The following is a 24,315-nucleotide window of genomic DNA, read 5'->3' as shown; positions in this document are numbered from 1 at the left end:
TCGACCACACTACCTAAATAGAGGATTAGAATTATCTATTATTGCCTCTGTCAAGCCTCTAGGGGGAACCCCTGGACTCTGTGCACGCTATCGCCCTCATTATGACATTGGCGGTATGTTCTGCTTACTGCCATGCCGACTGCCACCAACATACTGCCGGCGCAGCGGATTACCGCTACCCATATTATGACACACACATAGCAATCCGTCACTATACAGCCACACACACAAGTCACCCAGCCCAAAGGTCAGTGATAAACTGGCGGTATCCAAACCCACACCGTTATGCCAACAGAACTACGCCCACAATATTATGACCCACGACTCACCATGGTGAACATTCAATGGCGCTAAACCATTGGCGGTACATACCGCCGCGTTAAAAATACACACACACATACATAACACCACTACATTGGACAATTTAAATAACACACACCTGACACCCACACCACACCCACACCACTATAAAACACAAACACACATTACCCACAACCCTTTACAACTAGAAAGAATTGGCAACAGAGAGAGATACAGCAAGAGCACCCACATACCCAGAGCCACATAACACCATCACCCATACACCATCCACGCACCTTACAACACACACCCCAACACATCACCCCACACACCCTCACCCACACCACTCACACTACACCCATGGCACCACAACGACACCCCAGGTTCTCAGAGGAGGAGCTAATGGTCATTGTGAAGGAAATCATCCGGGTAGAGCCACAGCTATTCGGATCACAGGTGCAGCAGACATCCATTGCTAGGAAGATAGAGCTATGGCGGACAATCGTGGACAGGGTCAACGCCGTGGGACTGCACCAAATAGCTGTACAGAGGACTAGCGGTGAACCCCCACCTCCTCCCCCACAACTAACAACATGGGAGGAGCAAGTCTTGGCAATCATGCATCCTGAGGGCCTGGCAGGAGTAGGAGGAGGACTGGACTCTGGTAAGTCAAATATGTACTTACAACAGGAGACGGAGCACTTTGCGCTCGCCCATAAAGAGCAATGGCAAAACCAATAAGAATTACCTTTAACAGATTTGGTACTGACCCATTGGCTTTGCCTTTGCTTGTTTGCATTGGCAATTTATTTTGACTTTACCATTCTGAAATGGCCATTGGCCATGTTAGAATAAACCAACCAAAATGCCTGTCCCCGCGACACAACACGAGTTTGCCTCTGTCACAATCTATGCATGGACACCGCAGCTAGATTGGAATTTTTTTTTTATCCACTCAAAGGTAACCACTATTTATGTGCATGTGTTGCAGTGAATGCGTCAAAATTGTTCATAAGGAACGCATGCACATGTTCTACACAGAAAGTCAGCATGCTTGGAATGTTATTTACACATGCCAAGATGGCGGACACGTGTGCCTGTGTCAGAAGATACTCGACCCCATTTTGGCCGATGGCCACTTCAGAAATAGCTTAAATAATTGTTGCCAAGAGCGCGTGGAACAGAGGTGAGTGACAATTTGCAGTTGCAAGGCCCTTGAAAAGCTGTTATAAAAAATAGGGAGCAAGACAAGAAGAGGTGAGCAGATAGAAATGAACTATGTGTGCCTGAATGTAGAGAGGCTTTTCTGTGCGTTTTCCCTCCTCGAAATGCCACGGCGTGGTAAAAAAACTCCGATGTCAAAACCTGTTAGACAATGCCTAAATCAAGCTGAATCACAGTAGCCAAGGACTGAAAGGGACTGCCCAAAATCCCATTTCTGTATATACATCTGTACGTATTTGTATATGTTTGGTGTGTGTGTTATTTATTGCTTAATGACAATTGCTCTTGTCGGATAAATGTGGATCACTGTACAAAAACATCGTGCCAGATATATCACAATACACAAGAAGCTGGAAACGCAGAAAGTCCTCAAAAAGACACTGAGGTCCACTTCCTTCTATGTATGATGTTGCTATGTCATCTATGAGGTGTTATGGAGGAGTACCCTGTATTTTGGTATCTCCTGGGTAAATGTAAGTAAAAAAATACTCCTTCGTAAATTGATACTCTTCTCTTTATGCTTATACATAAATAATCTCAGTAACATTTCGAGCCAGATGTTACCTGGACAGTCGTGTTCTGTGCAGTTCCAGCTGCCACCTGTGCAAATGCTGTGAAAACATAAGATACATCTAATTATGTTCATGAAAAAAGTTTTAAGAAAAAATATATACAATGAGTTTGCATTAAACTGTGATTTTTACAATGCCCTATCCTAGTGCAAATTTTGCTTTTGCATTAGTAGTCAGTGCGTACGTCAATGCAAATGTATCTGTCTTTGTGTAAAACCAGTGCACAATTGCTGCTAGTGATGCTCTTTAGGCGATATGATCTAATGTGTGATGAGTATAGTGACCTTGCATAAATTGAAGATGACTTCTGAGTGCTGCGCTTTTCCCCCCAGTAAAATCGACAGAGGAAGAAACTTTTACCACACATCTGGCATGAGGATGAGTGGCATTACACACAGGGCTCTCTAATACCGCTTTTGCTATTACTGGTACAGTGGGACTTTTTCATATCTGTATATAACCATTGCGAGATTACGTATTAAGAGTGCAGAATACCATGCACAAATCTATGTTTCAGTGCAGATTCACAAACATTATTTATTTTCACCAGGATTTTCATCCCGACATTCACTAGGTGAAAAGCCCCAGTGAAATATTTCTGACCACGATGCACCTGTGGGACTCGCATTCCCAAATCAAATTCTAATTCTTGTTACCAGTTGGATTGGGATTACCCGAATGGCCTATAAAGGTGCCCCTTGTGTTTTTGTCTGGAGCATTTTTACCTCCCTAGTACACATTTTACATATCCGAATAGAAAACAACATGCAGTTGCTAACTTACACAATTAAACACATGTTTTATCCGAAGCAATGAAGGTATTGGCACAGGGAACACCCAGATGATTAGAACAAAATTATTGGCACCTCAGATTGTAAACACTGTTTGCACCCAATCTGACAAACTGTTAGAAATTGGGTCTCTAGTTGGCCGAGGTATTCACCCTGTCTGAGCAGGGACCACAATCCTAGTGAGAATAAGTCAGATATACACCCTTAATTAACCTATGCTCACACTCTGGTAGCTTGTCACTGACCAGTCAGGCTTAAATTAAGAGGCAATGTGTAAAGTATTTGTGCAACACACACAGTAACACAATGAAAACACCACAAAAAGACACCACAAAGGTTTAGAAAAGAGAATATTTATCTTAGTAAAACAAGACCAAGACAACAAAAATCCAATACGTAGAAGTCAAGATATTAATTTTTAAAGATTAAATTTAAAACAGTGCTTAGAAGTCACTGGTGTTATAAAGGTTACTTGAGGTCACGTGGGATCGATGCATATCCAAAGTTCAGGTCAACCGCGATGGAGGGTAGACCAGCTACAGGACCCAGACAGGTCCTGCTTGCAAAATACCTTTGATGGAGCAAGAGTCGAGTTGAAGACTCGATGCAGGGAGTCGGGGAGGTGCTGTTCCATCGTCGATCCCATGGATGGAGGTAAAGAATTAGGAATGATCTGTACAGTCGATGAAAGCTTCAGTGTCAAACCCCTTAACGATGCAGGTGTTGTGTTGATGTCAAACCATGTTATCCATCGGCATCAAGCTGGGCAGTCCGTCGAGGTGTTGTCGTCGAACAGCTGCTGATTCGGCATAGGAGGGCAATGCATCAGCTCCTGTTGGCAACATATCCCCTAATTTATCGATGTTAAGGTGGAAAAAGCTTCAGAAACCTACTTCTGGGGCCCAGGAATGGAGAGGGCACCTCAGGCAAGGGTAAGACTCACAGATGGCAGAGTCCAGCAGCACCACAAAAGTTACAGGCTGTCTTTGATGCGCCTGAGACTGAATGAGAACAGGGGGCAAGCCAGCAAGCCCTCGGAGTCACTCTGGGTTCAAGTGAGTTCTGTCTTCAGCAGGCAGAGATCAGCAGGCAGCAGGGCAGCTCAGCAAAAAAGCAGATCCTTAGTACAGGAAAAGTGGCAATCCTTACAGCACAGCAGCCTTTACGTCAGCTGAGTTCTTCCCAGGACCAGTAGTGTACTGATGTTGGACAATCAGAGACCCAGTACTTATACCCAAATATGCATTTTGAAGTGTGGGTGACTTCAAAAAAGGGTCTCTGACGTGCACAGAGATCCTTTCTTCCTAGCCCTGGCTCCAGATAACCAGTAAGGGGTAATTAGCCTTTTGTGTGGGGACAGACACTTTGGTGTGTAAGTGTTAGCTCCCCTCCACCCTTCCAGCCTAGGAAAGACCATCAGAATGCAGATGAATGGAGAGGATTCCTTTGTCACACCCACCCTTCCTGTGTTTGTGGCTGTCTAAATGGAATGCACAAAGTCTACTTGTCACCTAACCCAGACGTGAATTGGAGACAGGCTGCAAGGCACACAGAGCAGTCAGAGCCGAGAAATGCACACTTTCTAAAAGTATCAGTTCTAAAATATTAATGTTAAATCTGACTATAGCATTAAAGAGGATTTATCATTACCATTACAATGATATGAACCAGAATGTAGCTACTCTTTTCTGATCAGAAATTACAGCTTAAAGTATATTAAGGAAATCCCAGTGCTGGCCTATGAGTGGAGTAGGCCTCAGTAGTGAATACGACTTTGGGAGGTTTTGACTACCAGGACATGTAAATCGTAATAGTACATGGCATATATAGGGCATACCTTAGGGATCACCTATATGTGATAAAAGGGGAGTTTAAGGGTTGGCAAGAGGTTTAAAATTCCAAGTCAAAATGGAAGGAATGTAGATAGCAAAAAGTGTAAAGGACTGCATGTTGAGGAGGTCTATTGAGTCCCCCTCTTAACTGTACGAGGAAAGGGTGTCTCCTCCCAGTCGTCTCAGTGCTACCCGGCACAGGAAAGTATGCTTGAAAGGAGTCATCTGTCTTCTTAAGAGGGGTGCGGTTTGGAGAAATCCACAAAAGTGAAAAATATCCTTGGCAAACTTGCAGCTATTCATTAAAGATGAAAATGTATACTGAAAAAGTCATCAAAGTCCCACTGACTTCATGAAGGAGAAAGAGTCAAGTAAAAATTTCAGATGTAGAAACTATGAGAAGATCAAACTGCTAGAAACAAAAATCTGGGACTAAAATGGCAGTGAGGGGGCAAACGGTGTTATGAAAAAATAATGGCACAAATCTATGCGCCATCTTCTCACAGTTGCCTCCATTATATATGATTCAAACAGAAAAAAACATCACAGGTATAGACTCTACTTAATCTTAGTTTGTGTACCTCAAATAACATCTGTACTGATTATCAGGCTTGTCCATGTCTCGTTTCAGAAAGTTATGGAGTTTGTTTGATAAACGAAGAAGTTTAACATCCTTCATTCCATGCTGAATTTCAGAGCCCTAGCATCACTCTTGTGGAACATCCCTCCAGGTGTCAATGAGTGCAGAGATATTAGCATGATTCAGGCAATTTTGACACACAACTTTCATGAACAAAATGGTCGGCATCACAAAGAGCTCTGTCTTCCTTGTTGAACAGACACAAGTAAGCCCTTGTCACTGTTCTAATCCAGGATGTAACTCAAATGTGGATTGAGGCTGTTTGCATTGTGTGTGAAGGATCAAATTCTATGTGGGTCTGGATTGCTCAATAAGCTGCACCTACATCTCTCTACCATTTTAAGTTTTTCTAATTAATTAATGTTAATTTATTTGGGTTTGAGGTTTTTATTTTTTGTTTTAGCACTTACTTCCTTTACAATGGAGATGTTTACACTGGTACATTTTTATGGTGTTTTTATTGAAAGTTGTCATATTTTAGATATGGTTCTACATTAGGGACACCCATTCCAAAGCTATATCTGAAGAGTAAGACACTGTAAGGAAAGGTAAATGGTAAGTGGTATGTTCTAATAACATAGATTTCTGAACATCAGATTCCATCAATGGGTTTTATGGAGTATTTGCTAGACTGCTAGTTCTAAAGAGAAGCAGTTAAGTGTGTGTGTGTGTGTGTGTGCACATGCGTGTGTGCCTGTGTGCTGTGCATGAGTGCTTGGGTGCGTGCATGTTGGCACTTATATGGGGATGTGAGTAGCTGTGGATTTTTGAGCTGCGTCTAGGGGAGCCCCAATCTGACTACATCCTGACTACCATACGGGCTCAGGAACTCCTGTAAGCTGACCCCATCAGAGCTAAGGGTGGGGGGCCTTACTCCAGTCTCCTATCTCCCTGTAAACCAGAAAAACTGGGAACATTACCTTCACGCAGCCCTGGGCACACACATGCAAAATGGTGCCCACGGCAACTGATGGCAGGATGAGGCTGCCCGAAGGGACATGAAATTGTAACATTGAAATGCCCCAGAGTGCTGAAGCCCTGAGACCACTGTGGAATACAAGGGGGACATCGCGGCTCCTGATCAGTAGCAAGCTGAGAAAGCCACATGGCGCCCGCTACAGACTGGGGCTGAGACGCAGGGAAAAGGCAGTTGTGGGCTCAGAGCAGGCATTAAGAGTCCCCGGCAGGCCTTCCTGGTACTGCAACTACAACCAATGCTGTGCTTTGGAGCGGGCAGAACTCCTATGGACAATGAAAGCACTCCAGAGCCCTGAGGCTGTGGGACTCTGGTGGGACACCAGGGACAAGGGGGGCGCCGTGGCCTCTGACAAGCAGAGGAAACAATGCAGCACCGGCGGCAGGCCAGGACTAAGGTGAGGAGAGCAGGCAGCCGCAAACCCAGAGCAGCGCACAAACAGACTACAACAGACTAACCTGGCACTGCCTATGGAGCCGGGATGGAGCACTAGGCCAAGACAAACACTAACTTTCAGGCCTACCCACTGCTAAACAGTGAGAGGGTGGTGAGGGTGCACCGGGGGACTAATTACTCTGGCAGGAGAGAGTCCGAAGGAGCCAGGGGAGGATCCATGCTAAGAGGCAGAGATCGGGAGGCCTCCTCGGTCCTCCCTGCTGAAAGAACAGCATGAGCACTTGCCTATGAGAAGGAGGGGGAGGAGAGGCCTAGAAGCAGGAGATTGGGACCGGCCCACTCTCCCATCCAGATATGCTGAGAAATAAAGGTGCTGGACTGTTTGAGGACAATAGAGCAGCGGGTTGCAGACCTGTTGGGGGGCCTACACTATCAAACCTGCAGGAGGAGGAGAGAGAATGCAGCACACCCAAGTCTAAAGGGGGGTCTTCAACAACTGTCTGGAGCAACATTTTACTATGGGGGAGTGGAGCTCCATCAATACTAAACCTAGCTTTCTGCACTGAGATGCGGGGTGTTGCACAGCGCTGCCCCATGGTACCCCCTGTCTGCTGAAACAGACCATTACTATTTATTTGGTTGATAGTTGGCTGTTGGAAAATGGCCTCTCTGAAGGGTCACCTCAAACTTTTTGCCTTCCTCCTATGCTTTTTCTGACCTAATTTTTGCTGGCTTTAGGACTCTGCGCACTTTGCCACTGATAACCAGTGCTAAAGTGCATATGCTCTCTCCCTTAAACATGGTAACATTGGTTCATCCCCAATTGGCATATTGGATTTACGTATAAGTGCCTATTAAAATGCACTACATATGCTCAGGGCCTGTAAATTAAGTGCTACTAGTGGGCCTGCAGCACTGATTGTGCCACCCACATAAGTAGCACCTTAACCATGTTTCAGGCATGCCATTGCAAGGCCTGTGTGTGCAGTTTCACTGCCACTTTGACTTGGCATTTAAATTAAAAGTACTTGCCGAGCCCTAAACTTCTCTTTTTCTACATATAATTCACCCCTAAGGTAGGCCAGAGATAAGCCATAGGGCAGGGTGCTTTGTAGGTAAAAGGCAGGGCATGTACATATGTGTTTTATGTGTCCTTGTAGTGAAACACTCCTAAATTCATTTTCCACTACTGTGAGGCCTGCTCTCTTCAAAGACTAGCATTAGGACTGCCCTCCTATACTTTTTGAGTGATAGATTCTGATCTGAAAGGGGTAACCAGGTCATATTTAGTATGGTCAAAATGGTAATAGAAAATGCTCCTTATTGATGAGGTTGGATTTAATATTACTATTTTGGAAATGCTACTTGTGAGCATTTCTCTGCACTCAAAACCATTGTGCTTTACAGCCTGTCTCCAATCAACATCTGTTCAGTTTCCACTCTTTGAAGTCTCCCCCACTTCAAAGGCATTTTTGCGTATATAAACTGGTTCATTGACTACCACCATCTCAAACACTTCCGGATCTATACCTGAACTCTTGTCAGGGGAACTGCCTGGCTGCCCAAAGAACTGCAACTGCTATTGCCCTGCTGCACTACTGGCCTCTGACTTTGCAAGAAGGACTCTGCCTTCCCCAAAAGTGCTCTCCAAGAGCTTGAGGGGCAACAAAGACTTCACCTCTTCAAGAAATTCCTTATGCGTCAAAAATTGATGCAACCCCTGCAGAAATCGATGCGAAGCTTGCATTGTGGCTGAGAAAATTGGCGCACAGCCAACGGAACGTCGCAGCCTGACTTCCCGAATCGAAATTTGATGCAGCGCCTACCTTGCGATGGAAAATTTGACGCATTGCCTATCGGAGAGAGACAGTCAACCTTATACTTTCCATGATGCAATTCATTGCATGAGCTGCTGGAGTCCATTAGGAGTGATTTCTGATTGTTTGAAAGACTGCATATAGGGCTCAAACCTTTTGTAGTTGGAGAGTCAGGAGGGTTGGTGCTCCCCTTCTGTCCCTTGGATGTAAAGGGATTGTGGACTAGAGGGGTCACCAGTGCGTTTGTATGAAAACACAAAAAATTCTCTTTGTTGCTTTGCTATATTGATCAATATATTAGTTAATATATCAAAACTATTTATTTTTCTAGAAATGAATTACATGCAGTTTGAAGATCTATTCATTTATGAAACTTGATTTATGGTTAATTACAACATTAATAGTATTTAATATCACTGAAACATATGTATGCAAATGATTCCTCCATGAACATTGTGTGCCTCTCTGAAACGGTCACCACAACGTAATGACTAGTTATTGAGATCCTGAACGAAATGACCGGAATGCAGACCCTTCCCACTGAACTTGAGGCCAAGATCTGCGCACGATGGGTGAGGGCGGAATATGGAGAAAACAAATCATGCCAGAATAACTTACTGATCATAGGGATCCCGGAGCAAGCCGAAGGAGCGAGCATGTTGACCTTCCTAGAGCACTGGCTTCAAGAGAAGGTGGTGCTGACGGGACTGTTCCCCTTCTTTGCCCTTGAACAGGTGCACAGGATCGCTTCTTGGCCGCCCCTACCTGGGGCCCCAACAAGACCCCAGTAGCCCGCCAGTTACGTTACCGAGATAGGGCCAATGTCCTTACCCAAACCAGGCTCAAGGGCCCCTTGACTTTGGAGAACAGCAGAGTCATGATTTTCCCAGACTTTGGCCCTCATTCTGACCTTGGCGGGCGGCGGAGGCCGCCCGCCAAAGTCCCGCCGTCCGGTTACCGCTCCGCGGTCAAAAGACCGCGGCGGTAATTCTGACTTTCCCGCTGGGCTGGCGGGAGGTCGCCTTCAGGCCGCCCGCCAGCCCAGCGGGAAAGAGGCTTCCACGATGAAGCCGGCTCGGAATCGAGCCGGCGGAGTGGAAGCTGTGCGACGGGTGCAGTTGCACCCGTCGCGTATTTCACTGTCTGCGCAGCAGACAGTGAAATACATTTAGGGGCCCTCTTACGGGGGCCCCTGCAATGCCCATGCCAGTGGCATGGGCACTGCAGGGGCCCCCAGGGGCCCCGCGACCCCCCCTACCGCCATCCGGATCCCGGCGGTCGGACCGCCGGGATCTGGATGGCGGTAGGGGGGGTCGGAATCCCCTCGGCGGCGCAGCAAGCTGCGCCGCCTTGGAGGATTCAATGGGGCGGCGGTACACTTGCGGGAGCCCGCCAGTGTTGCCGGTCCGACCGCGGCTTTACCGCCGCGGTCAGAATCCCCATTGGAGCACCGCCGGCCTGTCGGCGGTGCTCCCGCGGTCCTCCGCCCTGGCGGTCTTTGACCGCCAGGGTCAGAATGACCGCCTTTATGTGTTAAGTACGACAACAGTGTTTGTCCTTCTTGGAGGTCAAGAAACAGCTCTGATCCAGGAGCCTGAAATATGCAATGCTGTTCCCGGTACAACTCAGGGTTATCACCCCTGATGGCACACAATTCTTCACCATACCAAAGGAAGTCTGGGACTAGCTGGGACTGGCTGGAATCCCACCCGGTCACAGGACAAAGCCAGAGACATACGAAAAGGAGAGAGGGACGGCGACCATGAAAATGGACAGGCTGAAGTTCCAGACCCACCACCCCCTCTGCAGAAGCGATTCAAAGGGAACAACAAAGAGCGGTGGATGCAGTGGCTGCATTGAATATGAATGAACATCAACCCCCCTCGTCGCCAAGTGTGGAAGCTGGAACAGACACAGATATCTCCCTGGAAGACAGCGCTGAGAAGTCAGACTCCCCACTGCCACATATCATCCCCAGAACAGCAGACGGACTAATCTAACTCAACTGTTGGAATGGTAATAGAGAAGAGTGCCCTACCCCTTTGTGAGAGTGGCGATCGAGCAGAACAGTAAGCTGCGTTAGGGATATGATAACTGTGAACTCTGCCCGGATAAATATAATTGGCTTGTATTTATTAAGCAATGATGGGGGTGGGGTTTACCCTAGCATTGAGTAGGGATGCTAGTCTTGAAAAACCCACCTAAGGTTGACTGATGCAAGATTGATTGGATGAGTAGAGTTTGGCTACTTATCATGGGGCTAGGGAACTGGGGTAGTTATTGTTTTGTAACTAGTAGGGAATATATATACAGTGTGAGCTAGAGTAATTTGCAAGAGATGAGTGGGAAAGGTGGCCCCAAGCAATAATGGACTGGCCCCCCAGAAACCAGGCCATCATGGACACCTACCACATTCCACCATGGCACACTCTATAACATGCAAACTAATGTCCTGTAATATACGGTGCTTGCACACCATGCACAAACAACACAAAGGGGGTCCTTACAACATTGGCGGGCGGCCAAGTTTTAACCGCCGTGCGGCCGCACTCCCCATTATAACATCCCCGCTGGGCCGGCGGGCGGTACAGGACCGCCAGGGCTGAAATGACGGAAGCACCGCCAACAGGCTGGCGGTGCTTCCCTGGTCATTACCACCGCGGTCGCACCGCCGGGGCCTGCGGTTTCCGGCGGTAGTAATCCGCAGGGGATTATTAGTCCCCCTACCGCCAGTCTTTTCCTGGTGGTTTGAACTGCCAGGAAAAGGCTGGCGGTACGGGGAGTCGTGGGGCCCCCGGGGGCCCCTGCACTTCCCATGCCACTGGCATGGGCAGTGCAGGGGCCCCCTGACAGGGCCCCATGCGGCTTTTCACTGTCTGCTCTGCAGACAGTGAGAAGCGCGATGGGTGCAACTGCACCCGTCGCACGGCCGCAACACCGCCGGCTCCATTTGGAGCCCGCTCCCATGTTGCGGCCAACATCCCCGCTGGGCCGGCGGGCGGAAACTCTGTTTCTGCCCACCGGCCCAGCGGGGATGTCATAATGGGCACCGCGGGAGTGCGGCCGCATTGGCCTCGCACGGCGGTTGCAACTTGGCGCCCGCCAATGTTGGAATGACCCCCTTAATTTGGATCAGGGGAGGGGTTGTTTCCAATGCACCAGTCAGATCATACATCCACAGGGCAAATATGTAATCATCACTGGGAAATTGGATGGCAGGGAAATAACCATAGGGAGCATATATAGCCCAAGTTCTGATCTGGTTGCATTCTTTCCCATACTTTCCAGAATCATGGCCCTACATATGGTTGGATCCGTCCTGTTTGGGGGGGAGTATAACTGCGTGGCATATCCAACTAAAGACTGCTCCCATCCTTCGCTCTGAGATGTAAGAAAGTGCCATCTCTCTAGCATAGTTACTCCCACATTTTGCCAGATGTCAGAGTGTTCATACTGTAGTGCTTTGGAAACCTTTTAACCAGGACCCCAGTGACTGTTCTATCTCCTCTAAATTTGGTTGCTGGTAAACTTTCTACACCCACAATTGGCATACTTGTGCACCTATGTAAGTCTCTAGTGTATGGTACCTAGGTACCCGGGGCATTAGTACACCAGTGGCACCCACAGGAGCTCATGCAAACTATGTCTGCAGGCCTGCTATTGCAGCCTGCGTGAAAGGGTGCTCTCACCCATACAACACTGAACCTGGTCACTGCACATAGACACTATAAGTCACCCATCAGGGAGGCCCTTCAGTCCAAGGGCATGGTGTATGTCCCTAGGTGTGAGGGTACCCATGCATTTGCAGGGTGCCTCTACAAACCCCAGGCCAATTCCTGAACTCTGTAAGTGTGGGGAAGCCATCCTAAGGTATGTAGTGGACACTGTTCAACACAAGTGGTCCAACTACATAATGGTTTCTCTAAACCTAGGCATGTTTGGTATCAAACATGTTGGAATCATGCAACTACACTAATTCCAGTGTCAGTTGCATGATACATGTACTTTTGGGTTTCCTTAGAGGATCCCCCAGTTCTGCCTGTGACCCTTACATGGTCTAGGTGCCAGCCAGTGCTGCTGCTGACCCCAGATACTGTTCTGCCCTGCTGCTTGTGAGCCTGGCTCAGGCTGTAGAGGCAGAACAAAGGATTTCCTGCAAGGGAGAGGTGTGACTACCTTCCCCTGTGTATTAGGTGTGTAAGGGCTGGGGGTAGGGTGGCATTTGAGCACCACCAGACAGCTTTGAAGGGTTCATTTGGTGCCCTCCTTGCATAATCTAGTTTCCACCTCTGGCATAAAATTACACAAAGGACAGGGGAGTGACCACCCCCTGTCCAGCTCCTCCCCTAGGGAGGGGCACAGAGCTCTGCCAGTTGGCCACTTGATTCTGCCATCTTGGAAACAAGATGGGCAGAGGCCGCTGGGAGCATCTGACTGGTTATGCCAGGCAGATGAAGTCCCTGAGCGTCTCTGATAGGTGGGTCACTTCAGAGAGTGATCAACCCTCTTTTAAGGTTACTTCAGGGTTCCCCGTGCGTGGGTCCTCGGATTTGTTGAGCAAGACTTTCCAAGGAACTCTCTGTAAAACATCTTCTGCTCCTGGCCTCTGGAGCCGCTGCTGGTCTGCTTTGGAACCAAAACATGTCTGCTTGGAAGGCTCCTATTGCAACACTGTTTCTCCAGATCCTGCAGGAATTCTGCAACACCAAAGGGTGTGCATCCTCTAGGGTCACAAGAATTGTTGGCACCTGGCAGCAAGCATGAAGCAATCTCCCTTGGAGTGAAGGAGTCACTCCTCTGCAACCACAGGCACCTCAAGACAATGTCAACTGGCTGGTGGCTTCTGCTGTTCCATGATTATCTAAAGGCTCTGCTTCACAGGTGGTGAGTCTGTAGCCTTCGCTGGGTCCTGCTTGTCTGCTGACCAACTTGGGAGACTGTGGGCCCCTGCTCCGGCCACTGGACTGAAACCCCTGTACAGCATGAATGTTGCACTTGCCAAGATTTGTTGATTCTTCCTCCAGGAGATCTTAAGGCACCAAGAAGCCCCAGCCTCCAGCAGTCTGCAACTCAAAGATCAGACCCTGTCCTGCAACTCCTGCAACGTGGGACTTCTATTTTGTGTGCTGGTGAAGCCTCCTTGTGACTCCCTGTGTCCAACACCTTTGTGTCACTTGTGGGGGCTTTATCAACTTCTGCTGGTCTTTCAGCATGCTGAGGGCCAACCCTGACTACCCCTCAAGGTTAGGGTCTAATGGACCTTGCTGGTCCCCAAAACTCTGCAAATACTTCTTCAGCTCCTGTTTGCATTTGCCAGGCTTGTTGGTGACCTGGCTGGACCCTGACCCTCCAGCAATCCTGTGAGCATCAAGGGACAGCTCGTAGGTGACTCCTAGAATCTCCTGCAACTCCTGGACCCACAGCTGTACTTCCACCAACTTGTAGGAACTTTACCTCCAGGAGGTTGGGCATTGCCGCCTGCACCACCTGGGCACTTCCAAGGGTTCTGGACTCTGTCTCCTTCCTTTGCAGGTCATCCACATCCACAATCTGTCCGTGGATTCCACTGTCCTGGTCCACGGGTCGTAAGAGCAGCTGGACAATCCAAGGCTTCCACTGACTCTAGAGAGAGTCCCTTCTCCCCTCTTCATCTGGATCCCTTGAATAGGTACTCCTGTCTTTTGGGTATCCTGGGGTAGGGCCACTGTACATACTTTCTCTTGTCTGCTGGTTTCCTTGGGGTCCACTGGGAAGGGTACTGAATTCCACGAACTCCAACCACTACTCTGTGTTAGCCTACGGGACGACTGGGTGAGTAACCACCTTGCACCTGGTCGCTGGGGACACTTACCATACTTACCTCTGTTGTTTCTATCTGCCCCCAGCCCCTTGCTAACTACCACACTTACCATGGTTGGGGTCACTATTTCACATTCCACCTTTTCAGAATATGGTTTGGCCCTCCCGTAGGACCCTTTGTATTTTTATACCATTTCTTTTAGTTATTTTGTGTACATATTGTGTGTAGATATCTCCAAAGGGAGGTATACAAATGCTAGTCTAGTAGTAGTGTTGAAATAAAGTATCCTTTATTTTTGCAACATTTGTGTGGTTCTTTCTTGGGTGAGTTACTGTCTGACTACTGTGGTATTGCAAGTGCTTTACATTCCTCCTGGATAAGCTTTAGCTTCCCGCCTCAGCTACCCCTAGAGTGTTTTTATCTGGACACCTATTCACTATCACTTAGGGTTGCCTGGACTCTTTATAGGGTGCCACACCATAAACTGAACCAGTCTTCTACACGAGATTCCCCAATAAATCTAGAAGGTAGATTGTTCTCTGCCTGGCAAAGATAATGGGGAATGATGGATTCCTGGCACTCTCAACACGGTGGAGAATGCAACTATTCGTATTACTCACCAATGCACTGCTTGCACGTATGTTCGGATACTATCTTGTGTTCCCTAGACGTCCATGAAACTGTGGCGTTTACTGAATACCTTGTAAGAACAGTTTCAGACCACAGTGCTCTCCTGGTGGGGCTACCATGCGCTATCCCAGACCTCCTATACCGACTTCGAGATTACTCCCCGAATCACTAGGAGACCCACAGTTCTGTGAAACCCTGGGAACCACCATAGACTCTTATTTTGCCAAGAACGCTGGCACTTCTTCATCCCAGCTTTCAAGTTGGTGATTAGAAGCTACTGCATCTCTAAAGTCACGGGGTGAGTGTAGGACGTTGGTTCTCTATGTAGTGAGCAAGACTAGGCACACTGTGCATGGGGTCCAGGCAACCACACATTGATTTACAGATGTAATAATTAGACCACCAAATGCTCTAAATTTTAAGGTAGCTGGTCGAGCAGTTAGGCTAATCCAAGAGATGTGCTAAGTATTTGCAGTACTCACAAATCCAATCATGCACCACACACACTCAATGAATAACTTCGAGACCAGAATTTATAAAAATACTTCAGACTTTTATATACATTTTAATACCAAGATCTTTAAGATACGTTTAAGTGCTTTTCAAGATATGACTTTTCAAAGTTTTAATAAAGTTAGTCTTCCTGTGTGTAAATATGCACCGTAGGAATCAATAGGCAGTCACCTTTAAAAACGCATTAAAAATCGTACTGTTGAGTTACCTGTCTCTTCTTTTGCAGGGTGGTCAAAGTAGTCGGTGGGCACACTGTGCCAGCTGGAGAGCCTCAGGCGGCTCCAAGTTCCGGCAGGAGCAGCATTGGAAAGTCTTTTGGCACAGGCATAGAGCCACCTGGAGGGGCCACCTGGAAAATAAGCTGGTTTGCAGATTTAAAGATGGTGCCTTGGGGTCCCCTTGGGCTGATGAGGTCACAAGGGGTTTGGGACTCGGGGCACACAGCAGATCCCATGATGCCGGGCTCAGGGCAGCCAGATGCAGGAAGATTTGAAGGTCTTGGATGCTGTGTGGAAAGGGACCCTTTAGAGCTTGTGGTAAGGCTTCTTCCGTGGGCCTTGCAGAACATCGTGGTTGATCTGGTGGGAAGTCCAGGGTGTCACTGAAGTTCCTTGACTGGGGCTTTCTCCTGGTCCAGTGGCAGCTCTGGGTGAGCTGTTTTTGGGGTTGTTCCGACATTCACTGACCATTACCAGGGGTATTGGCACAACTCAGCCACTGGACGACGCTGTGCAAAACAAGTTGGCACACTTGCAGGTCAACCGGGCCTGTGTGTCGTCGAGTCTAGCTGTGACTTCCGGTTGTGGAGATATCATCCGGTCGGTGAAGTGACGAAAACGGTTTGCTGGTTCCTTGTAGATTTCTTTAGTTTCTTGAGTTGTGCCTCCACTCAGGATGGATGTCTCGGGATATTTGCAAAGCCTGGAGGTCTTCAGGGTCTTTTGAGGTCGGTACAGTGGTCAGCTTCTCTGCAGCAGTGATGGTCAGGGCTCTGGTGCAGCAAGTAGGGGCCTTTGAGCCTCTTCTGGTTCAGCAGGTCCTTTGTTCTCGTCCTGTCGGGTTCTTTGGTGCTGTCTTCTTTTCTTCCAGATCAATCTGATTTCTCGGTCATTGGGAGCCCACTAAATACTTAGTGGGCGTTTTAGGGGGAACCTGGTAGTGTCCAATTGGACACGTACCCTTGGATGGCTGCACCCACTATAGTGACCACTTCCTGTGGGAAGGGTCACTTCCCTAAACCTCATTGAATATTTTCCCGTCATCCAACATGGAGGAAAATGAAATGGGGGGTCCACTTCATCTGCAAGACCCTAGGGGTGGTGCATGCTCAGAGAGAGCCCTCCTCGAGCCCTTTATGTGGTTTCCCACCTTTGCCCCAGCCAAAAGTGAGGGTTGACAAAGGGGGAAGCCATCTGCTGCTAGCAGCAGGACTGGGGGCTCGAGTTTCAAGGGCAGTAGCCCTTTGAAGTTCACTGCCAGGAGAGTGCACTTTCCTGAGGGAGGAGGTGTTAGCTCTTCCACCTAGGAAGGGTTCTGTTTTACAAACCAGAGAGCCATGGCTCTCCCCCAGGTTTGTATTTTGGCTGTCTGGAAGTGGCAGGCTGGATGGAACCAATCAGCAACTATGCCAGTTAGTTTAGCTTTTGCAGGGGGCACCTCTAAGGTGACCCCTGGGTACTTTGGGGTTAAATCCAATACTGGTATCAGTTTGGATTTATCATCCTGAGCTGTTTGAAACCAAACAACCCAAGGTGCGGAGTGGCCATCATGTAGCTGAGGAACTAGTGTTTGACCAGTGTCCAGAACATGCACTTAAAATGGCTGCTTGGTTCACTCACTATGTCGCAGATTTGGCAAGGACACAGTGGGGGCATATTGCTCATGCAATTATGCCCTCACATATAGTATGGTGTACCCTGCCTTAGGGCTGTAGGGCCTACCAGAAGGGTGACTTACCCATATCATGTGCAGTGTAGAGTGGACAGAGCACACAGGGAGTATGCCATGTCAAGTTTGCCTTTTACGTTTGCCTCAGTACACTCAGCCTGCAGTGGCAGTGCTGGGTGCATCTGGGTACCGGGCCCTAGAGGGTGGCAAAGTCAGTCCTGCTGCCCTCAGGGGCCTACTCATACTATCCCATGCCTTGGGTACTGGGATACCCATTTTCTACGGTCTTACAGTGATATGTAAGAGTGTATCCAATTGTGCCAAGCATCACAACAGTTTTAGGGAAAGAGCTCTGGCCCAGGGAACCTGGTTAGCAAGTGCCCTGGGCACTACAACTTCTAGGACACATCAACATCAGGCAAAAAGTGGGGGCTAACAATGCAAAAAGAGACCTCCTCTCACAGTGAGGCACACGCTACTACGAGATGTCAAGGTAGCAGAGCGGGATCTGAGGCACTTAGAAAAACAGTGCTCAGGGTACCCAGATTTACATATGGGCATTTCATGGGCCAAAGAGAAGGTGGCAAGCAAAGTATAGTGCCTCCGGCCCTGCGATTTAAAGAATTATATGGCCCAGTCGCACGCTGAGCAAGATCGGATGGGGGCACTGTTAGCATCGCTAGTGAATTCAGCCAAGCATAGGTCTGTCGTAGTCAAATTGACCACCACCATGGGGAGTAGGGTACACAGTCAGGCCGATATTAAGGCAGAGTTTCTGATGTATTACTCAACCTTATACCAACACACTATCATTAACAGGCCTAATGCTCTACATCCATTCTTAATGGATGCGACACTTCTGACACCGCCCCGCCAGGCAGCCGAGGAGCTCGGCATGGATATCACCCTCCCTTAGATTAGGGCGGTGATAAAGCAGATGGCCAGGAAGAAAACACCAGTCATGGATGGCCTGCCTGTGGAGCTTTACTTCTGTTATATGGACGAACTTAACCCCTACACTTTTAGCCCTATACCAAGTGGTTCCCTTTCACACTTCACTAGAGAAGCACTTATAGTAAGGCTACTAAAGACGGGGAAGGAGGCCACGGACATAATGTGTTATCACCCCTTATCAATGTTAAACATCGACTATAAAATACATAGTAGAATTTTGGCCACCAGACGGATGCAACACATGACCACTCTAATACAAAATGGCTTCATCCCCTGTCAGAAAACGGCTTCATCCCCTGTCAGAATACAGCTCTGAACATCAGACAACTGCTTTTAGTGATGAAAGCTGAGACTTACGATAACATTACGGTGGCATTTTAAGGTGTTGACATTGAAAAAGTATTTGAATGGTCTGGAATGGCAGTACCTACAGGAAGTGCTGAGACACTTCGGGTTGGGAGACGGATTTAGAAACTGGGTATCCTGTCTTCTGGATATCCTGGGGTAGGGGCACTCTCTATCCTTCCTCTTGTCTGCTGGTTTCCTTGGGGTCCACTGGGAAGGGTCCTGATTTCCACAAACTCCAACCACTACTCTCTGTGTTAGACTAAGGGATGACTTGGTAGGTAACTACCTTGGACCTGGTAGTTACCGGAAACACTTACCATACTTAGCTCTGTTGTTTCTATCTGCCCCAGCTCCTAGCTAACTACCCCACTCACCTTGGTTGGGGTCACTATTTCACATTCCCCTTTTTCAGTATATGGTTTGGGTATCCTGTCTTCTGGGTATCCTGGGGTAGGGGCACTTTCTATTCTTCTTGTCTGCTGGTTTCCTAGTGGTCTACTGGGAAGGGTCCTGAATTCCACAACCTCCAACCACTACTCTTTGTGTTAGCCTATGGGGCGACTGGGTGGGTAACTACTTTGCATCTGGTCGCTGGTGACACTTACCATACTTACCTCTGCTGTTTCTATCTTCAACCCCAGCCTTACTTTATAAGAATGCGTGATCATGGGTCCGCACAGGTGGGATGATATCAGAGGAATACAGAGTAGAGCACGGAATGAGACAGGGGTGCCCCTTATAGCCCCTGCTCTTCGCGCTTGTGATGGAGCCCCTGGCTTGTCACGCCCGAGAAGGAGAGACCTATGGCAACCTAGGAGCGGACAACCAAGAGCATTATATAGCTCTTTACGCTTATGACCTCCTTTTTTAGGGGACACAGGGAAGACCACGTGGGAGCTAGAGCTCTCCTGGAGCGCTTTAGAGAATTCTCAGGCCTACGTATTAATTGGCAAAAATCCTGCATCTTCCTTGTAGCACCTTTGCGAGATACACCACACAACCTGGGGCCTTTACACTCGGAGGCATGCTATCTACTGTACTTAGGGACACACATATATCACAAACAGGCAGATATGCTGGAGGGCAATGTGGCAAAGGCCATGCGGGAACTTAGATCTAGCATTGATTTCTGGCACATACTCCCACTGTCAGTGGTGGGCCAAGGAGCACTCTTGAAGATGGTGGCTTTACCACGTCTGCTCTGCTACTTGGTAATGTTACCGATATGGATCCCGGGCCCTTGGTTCAAGGACCTTCACACCTTGATAACGGGGTTCCTATGGGGAGCGGGTCATAGAAAGGTAGCACTGGCCAAGTTCCAGAGCCCGACAACGTAAGGAGGCATGGCCATACCAGATTTTGAATCACATTATATAGCGAGACAACTATAGTGGCTGACCCAATGGATAGCAAAAAGGCTATTGCAAGATGGAGAGGCACCTCTAAGGGCCCCTGATACAAGGACTGGACAGCATCCTTCTCCGACTGCGATCCCCGGTTACAGAAGAAACACAGGAGATCTTGGAGGTGCGGCAATTCTGAGATCGCTGCCTCCACAGAAATAACCTCAAAATCCCATACTCACCTGATATACCAATGAAGTTCATATTAGTGCTACCACATGAAGGATGCAAGCAGGGGATCCATGACTGGATTACTGCTGGGGCAACCACAATGGGTACATTATATGAAGCAGAAACCCTACTGCCCTCTGCTGTCTTTCAGGAAAGCTACTGCTTAGCCCTGGGCACTTTCTCCTACACCGTGTGGTAATGACTTCTATTCACCGCTTTTGGAAATGTGGACTAAGAGAACGGTCCCCATCGGAAGTATGCCAATATGTGGTTGCTAACAACTGGGAGAGTCAAAGCGGTCACCTGCCTTTCTAGATGACAGAGGCGTGAGCTTACTGTCCCACTGATGGAACTCAAGGTGCAGTGGGAGAAGGATATGGGCAGTACCATCAAGGATAGGGACTGGGAACATATCTTGCAGTGCATGCCTAAAGTATCCCAAAATACCCGCTTTAAGTTAATCAACCTTTATATACTCCACCAGGCATATTGTACTACTAGCAAACTCAGCCAATATTTCAGTAACGTGGAAGAAAAATGCCCCGTTGAGGAGAACAACAAGTGGGGCTCTTGCATATGGTTTGGAGCTGCCCCCATATTCTAGATTACTGGAGGAGAATCACTGGTGTGATAACCTCAGTCACAGAACGAAAGATCCATTGCACTCCGGGACATTGCCTTCTCCAGTGGTTTCCCCACACCCCAAAACTAAAACTATGAGCCAGTTCCAAGACTTGGCATATATATTAGCTAAGAGAGAAATAGCACAGCTTTGGGAGAGTCCCTTGGGACCGACCTGTGAGGGGTGAAGACGGGAGGTCTTGAAATGGGCGGGTTATGAAAGTGTGCTTATTCTACAGGAGGCTAGGAGGGGGCAAGGTTCACTAGATGGAGCCATGGGCTGGGAAGCACTGGTTACAGCACTGGCCCTTCCTGAAGCAGCTGTGCCAGGAGGTGACCCCATATCTCCTTAAATGATTTCTACATCCCATGAAGCGGAGAGGTCTTCATATACTAGGTGGGCACGGCAACACATATTTAAGATGCTTGAGTAGACAGCAAACAGGATCCTGGCAAAAAACGGGACTACCCTCACCCTTATCACTAATGGTAAAAAAACTGCACAATTGAGGAGACACTGGGCACAGTAAGGGTGCTGGAGGGCACCCTTACTGTGGTAGGACAGTATTAAGCGTTTGAGAATGTTGAATGCCTGTTGGAAGAGGCAGTTCTAACGTATACCTAGTTCTGAGTTTACCTATGTACATTTTCTTAATAGCCTTGGACTGAATGGTAACTGTTAAGTGTATTAACATTAAAAGGCATTAAAGTTTTTAAAAAGCAATGCATACACCTTTATCTTGCATGCTCTTTTGTGCAATGGCAACAAAAAATATATACATATTTAAATAATTAGAGAGTGGCAGAGGGAATGCATAAGGGATAACAGTGTATTATGGTCCAATATTGCCTCTAGGGGTTCTGATAACATCACAAGCCTCAAATTCAAGGCCATTTAGTTTATAACTAGGATCAGAAACCCTGTGATATACTGTTTATAACACATGTTCATTTTGGGGTAGTGAGTCTGAAAAAGCTGCAGACATTAGGTTTGTGATTTCTCTAATGATGTGGCTGATAAATGTGTTATTGCCATCCTCTTTAATAAGAGAAGAAAAAGACAATATCTTGTTCTGCAATAATAGAGCTATGTCAATATACTAAGAGTGAAGTTTTAATGGTTAAAACCAGTAGTGAATATATAATCACATGACAGTGGTGGTATTAAATTGCATGCCTGTGTTTTTATATAACTGTCAATGCATTGTAATAGGAGGATAAATAGAGCTTCTTTTATGCAGCAGTAGTTGTGTGGTAGAACATGGTGGGTTCTCCATGCTGAGATATTAGATGATCCAGCTGAGGGTATCTCTCTGGATCCCGATGGGCTGCAGTCTCTTGATGAGCATATGATGTGATACGGTGTCGAACACTGTGGAGAGGTTTAATATGATCAGTGCTGTGGTTGTCAGAGAAGCCGGATTAAGAGGTGTCAAGCAGGTTGTTCATTGAGTTGCTGGTTGACAGATCTCTCGAGGATTCTGGCAGGAAAAGTGAGCAATGAGATGGGGTGGGAGTCTTGGAGGTCACAGGGGTCATTGGCAGGTATCTTCAGGAAAAAAAATGTAAGCTTAGACAGTGCAAACTGTTGCTCGCAATTTAGCATTCTGGCACTGAGTATGGGGTTAACAAAAAAACTATGACCAAAACGTAAGGGATATTTTAAACCAAAGTGAGGCACCAAAAAACTAAGTTTTAAGCTGTTGTTTGAACAGAGCTTCATTGTCTATAAAAATTAGGAAGTTTGGAAGTTGAGTCCAAGCTTTGACCCCAAGAGCCAAAAAAGATGCCCTCACATGATTTTAATCTAAAAGAAGGGTGCTTTAAAAGATTCACATAGGAAGATCTCAACACCCTTTGAGTTTTGTAGTTAGTGAAGCAGTCCGTAAGATATTAGCTCCACTAGAATTAATTGCCCTAAAAACAAACAGGAGGATCTTCAAGAGGACCCTCCTATGGATAGGCAACCAGTGGAGTGTATTTAGTGTGCTACAAGCAGAGCTTCATTTTGGAACTTTCAGCACCAGTCTAGCAGCTGCGAGTTGAACCATTGAAGCTTGTGTAGTAACCGATTGGATGTGATACAGGCTGTTATAATAGTATAGTCTAGAGGTTATTAGTGCAAAGGCAACCCTTTTCCTAGCAGTGAGAGGGAGGATATCAAAGATGTGGTCTGACTTCTGAGTGTTTCCATGCATCGAGGAAGGTGATTGTGGAGATAGATGCATTGAGGATGGTGGTGAATTGGTGGCTGATTTTCTTGCTTCCACAGTTGAAGAGGCAGCGAGGGCAAGGGTCCGTGGGCAAGGGTCCGTGGGTGCACCCGAATGGATGAAGATCATGATGGTTGTGGTGTTCTGTGAGGTGAGCTTGTTCCTTGCGGTGAACGGATGCTCTGGGGTGGTATCTGTGGTATCTGTAGGAGGTAGGAGGCAGGAGGCTGTGGAGGTCGGTGGATTGTAAGTGTGTTAAAGTATGAAGCAGAGTATTACTAGTTACACTGTTCTTATATGCTGCATTCCTACGAGCATTATGTGGATTAATAATTCTACCACAGGTAATATACTAAGTTAACATTAATCTATTTAATATTAATTTTCTCAAAGGAAAGTAATTGTTCTAATGGATGATGTCATGAGTGATACAAATAATGTAATATGTTGTGTTATCAGTGATGCATTAATGGTGGCATTTAATATTTTATCAAAGCTTCTCTTCAACTATTTAAATTTCTGTGGTTTTGTTTTAAACATGTTATAATATTTCCAAAGCATTGTCATCATAACTTTACATTAACTCTGTTTTAGTGACGTTATGAGCTTTATTTAAACATTATATGTTACATGCTTTCTAATCATAACTTCACTTAATAGTTGTCTTTTCAGTGAAACTCTGTGATTTTTCAATACGTAGCTTCTGATATAATCATAACTAATATAATTAGTAAATCTTCAAAAGGGATTGTTAAAATGGAAATTAAAAGAAGGTTATTGCTGTGATCACTTACCATACACTGCATTCTTGCTCAATCTTAGATCCTACTGGATAGGCAGTTCCATGATAGATACAGGGGCAACGAGCTACTGGGACACATGTTCCATTGTCCATTATAAGTCCTATTTCAAATTAAAGACAACAGACATTAGAGTTCATGTATGGAAGAGTATGTGCACCTTTACATCTACAGTTGTATTTATTGCTCCTCAAAAATATTCTAACAACATAATGCATTTTTTTGCATTAACATTAACATCTTTTGAGCAAACTTCAGCAAATTTCACCTTGCCTATCGTGATATAAGTATATTTAAACTTGCATATTTGCTTAAGCTTGAGACATGAGAATACAGTTTAGAGGTATTTGATCAATTGAAACATAGATCTTCCCCAAAGAAAATTATCTGGTGCAAACTGTTCATAAACCTTTTAGGGCAACTCTGC

General features: G+C 46.9%; 1 protein-coding gene across 1 annotated transcript in view; it reads right to left on the bottom strand.

The window, feature by feature from the left end:
• OTOGL (otogelin like) overlaps positions 1-24,315 on the bottom strand; it is a 1,080,166-nt gene that overhangs the window by 762,701 nt on the left and 293,150 nt on the right. Inside the window, exons 11-12 of the mRNA XM_069227564.1 lie at positions 23,883-23,991; positions 2,089-2,135 (exon numbers count right to left, since the gene is read on the bottom strand). Of these exons, the coding sequence (XP_069083665.1) occupies positions 2,089-2,135; positions 23,883-23,991 (156 nt within the window). The remainder of the gene's footprint in view (positions 1-2,088; positions 2,136-23,882; positions 23,992-24,315) is intronic.

This window comes from Pleurodeles waltl, chromosome 4_1 (assembly GCF_031143425.1).
Source record: "Pleurodeles waltl isolate 20211129_DDA chromosome 4_1, aPleWal1.hap1.20221129, whole genome shotgun sequence".
NCBI lineage: Eukaryota > Metazoa > Chordata > Amphibia > Caudata > Salamandridae > Pleurodeles > Pleurodeles waltl.
The sequence above is the reverse complement of the archived record's forward strand: the minus strand, read 5'-3'. Positions and strand labels throughout refer to the sequence as shown.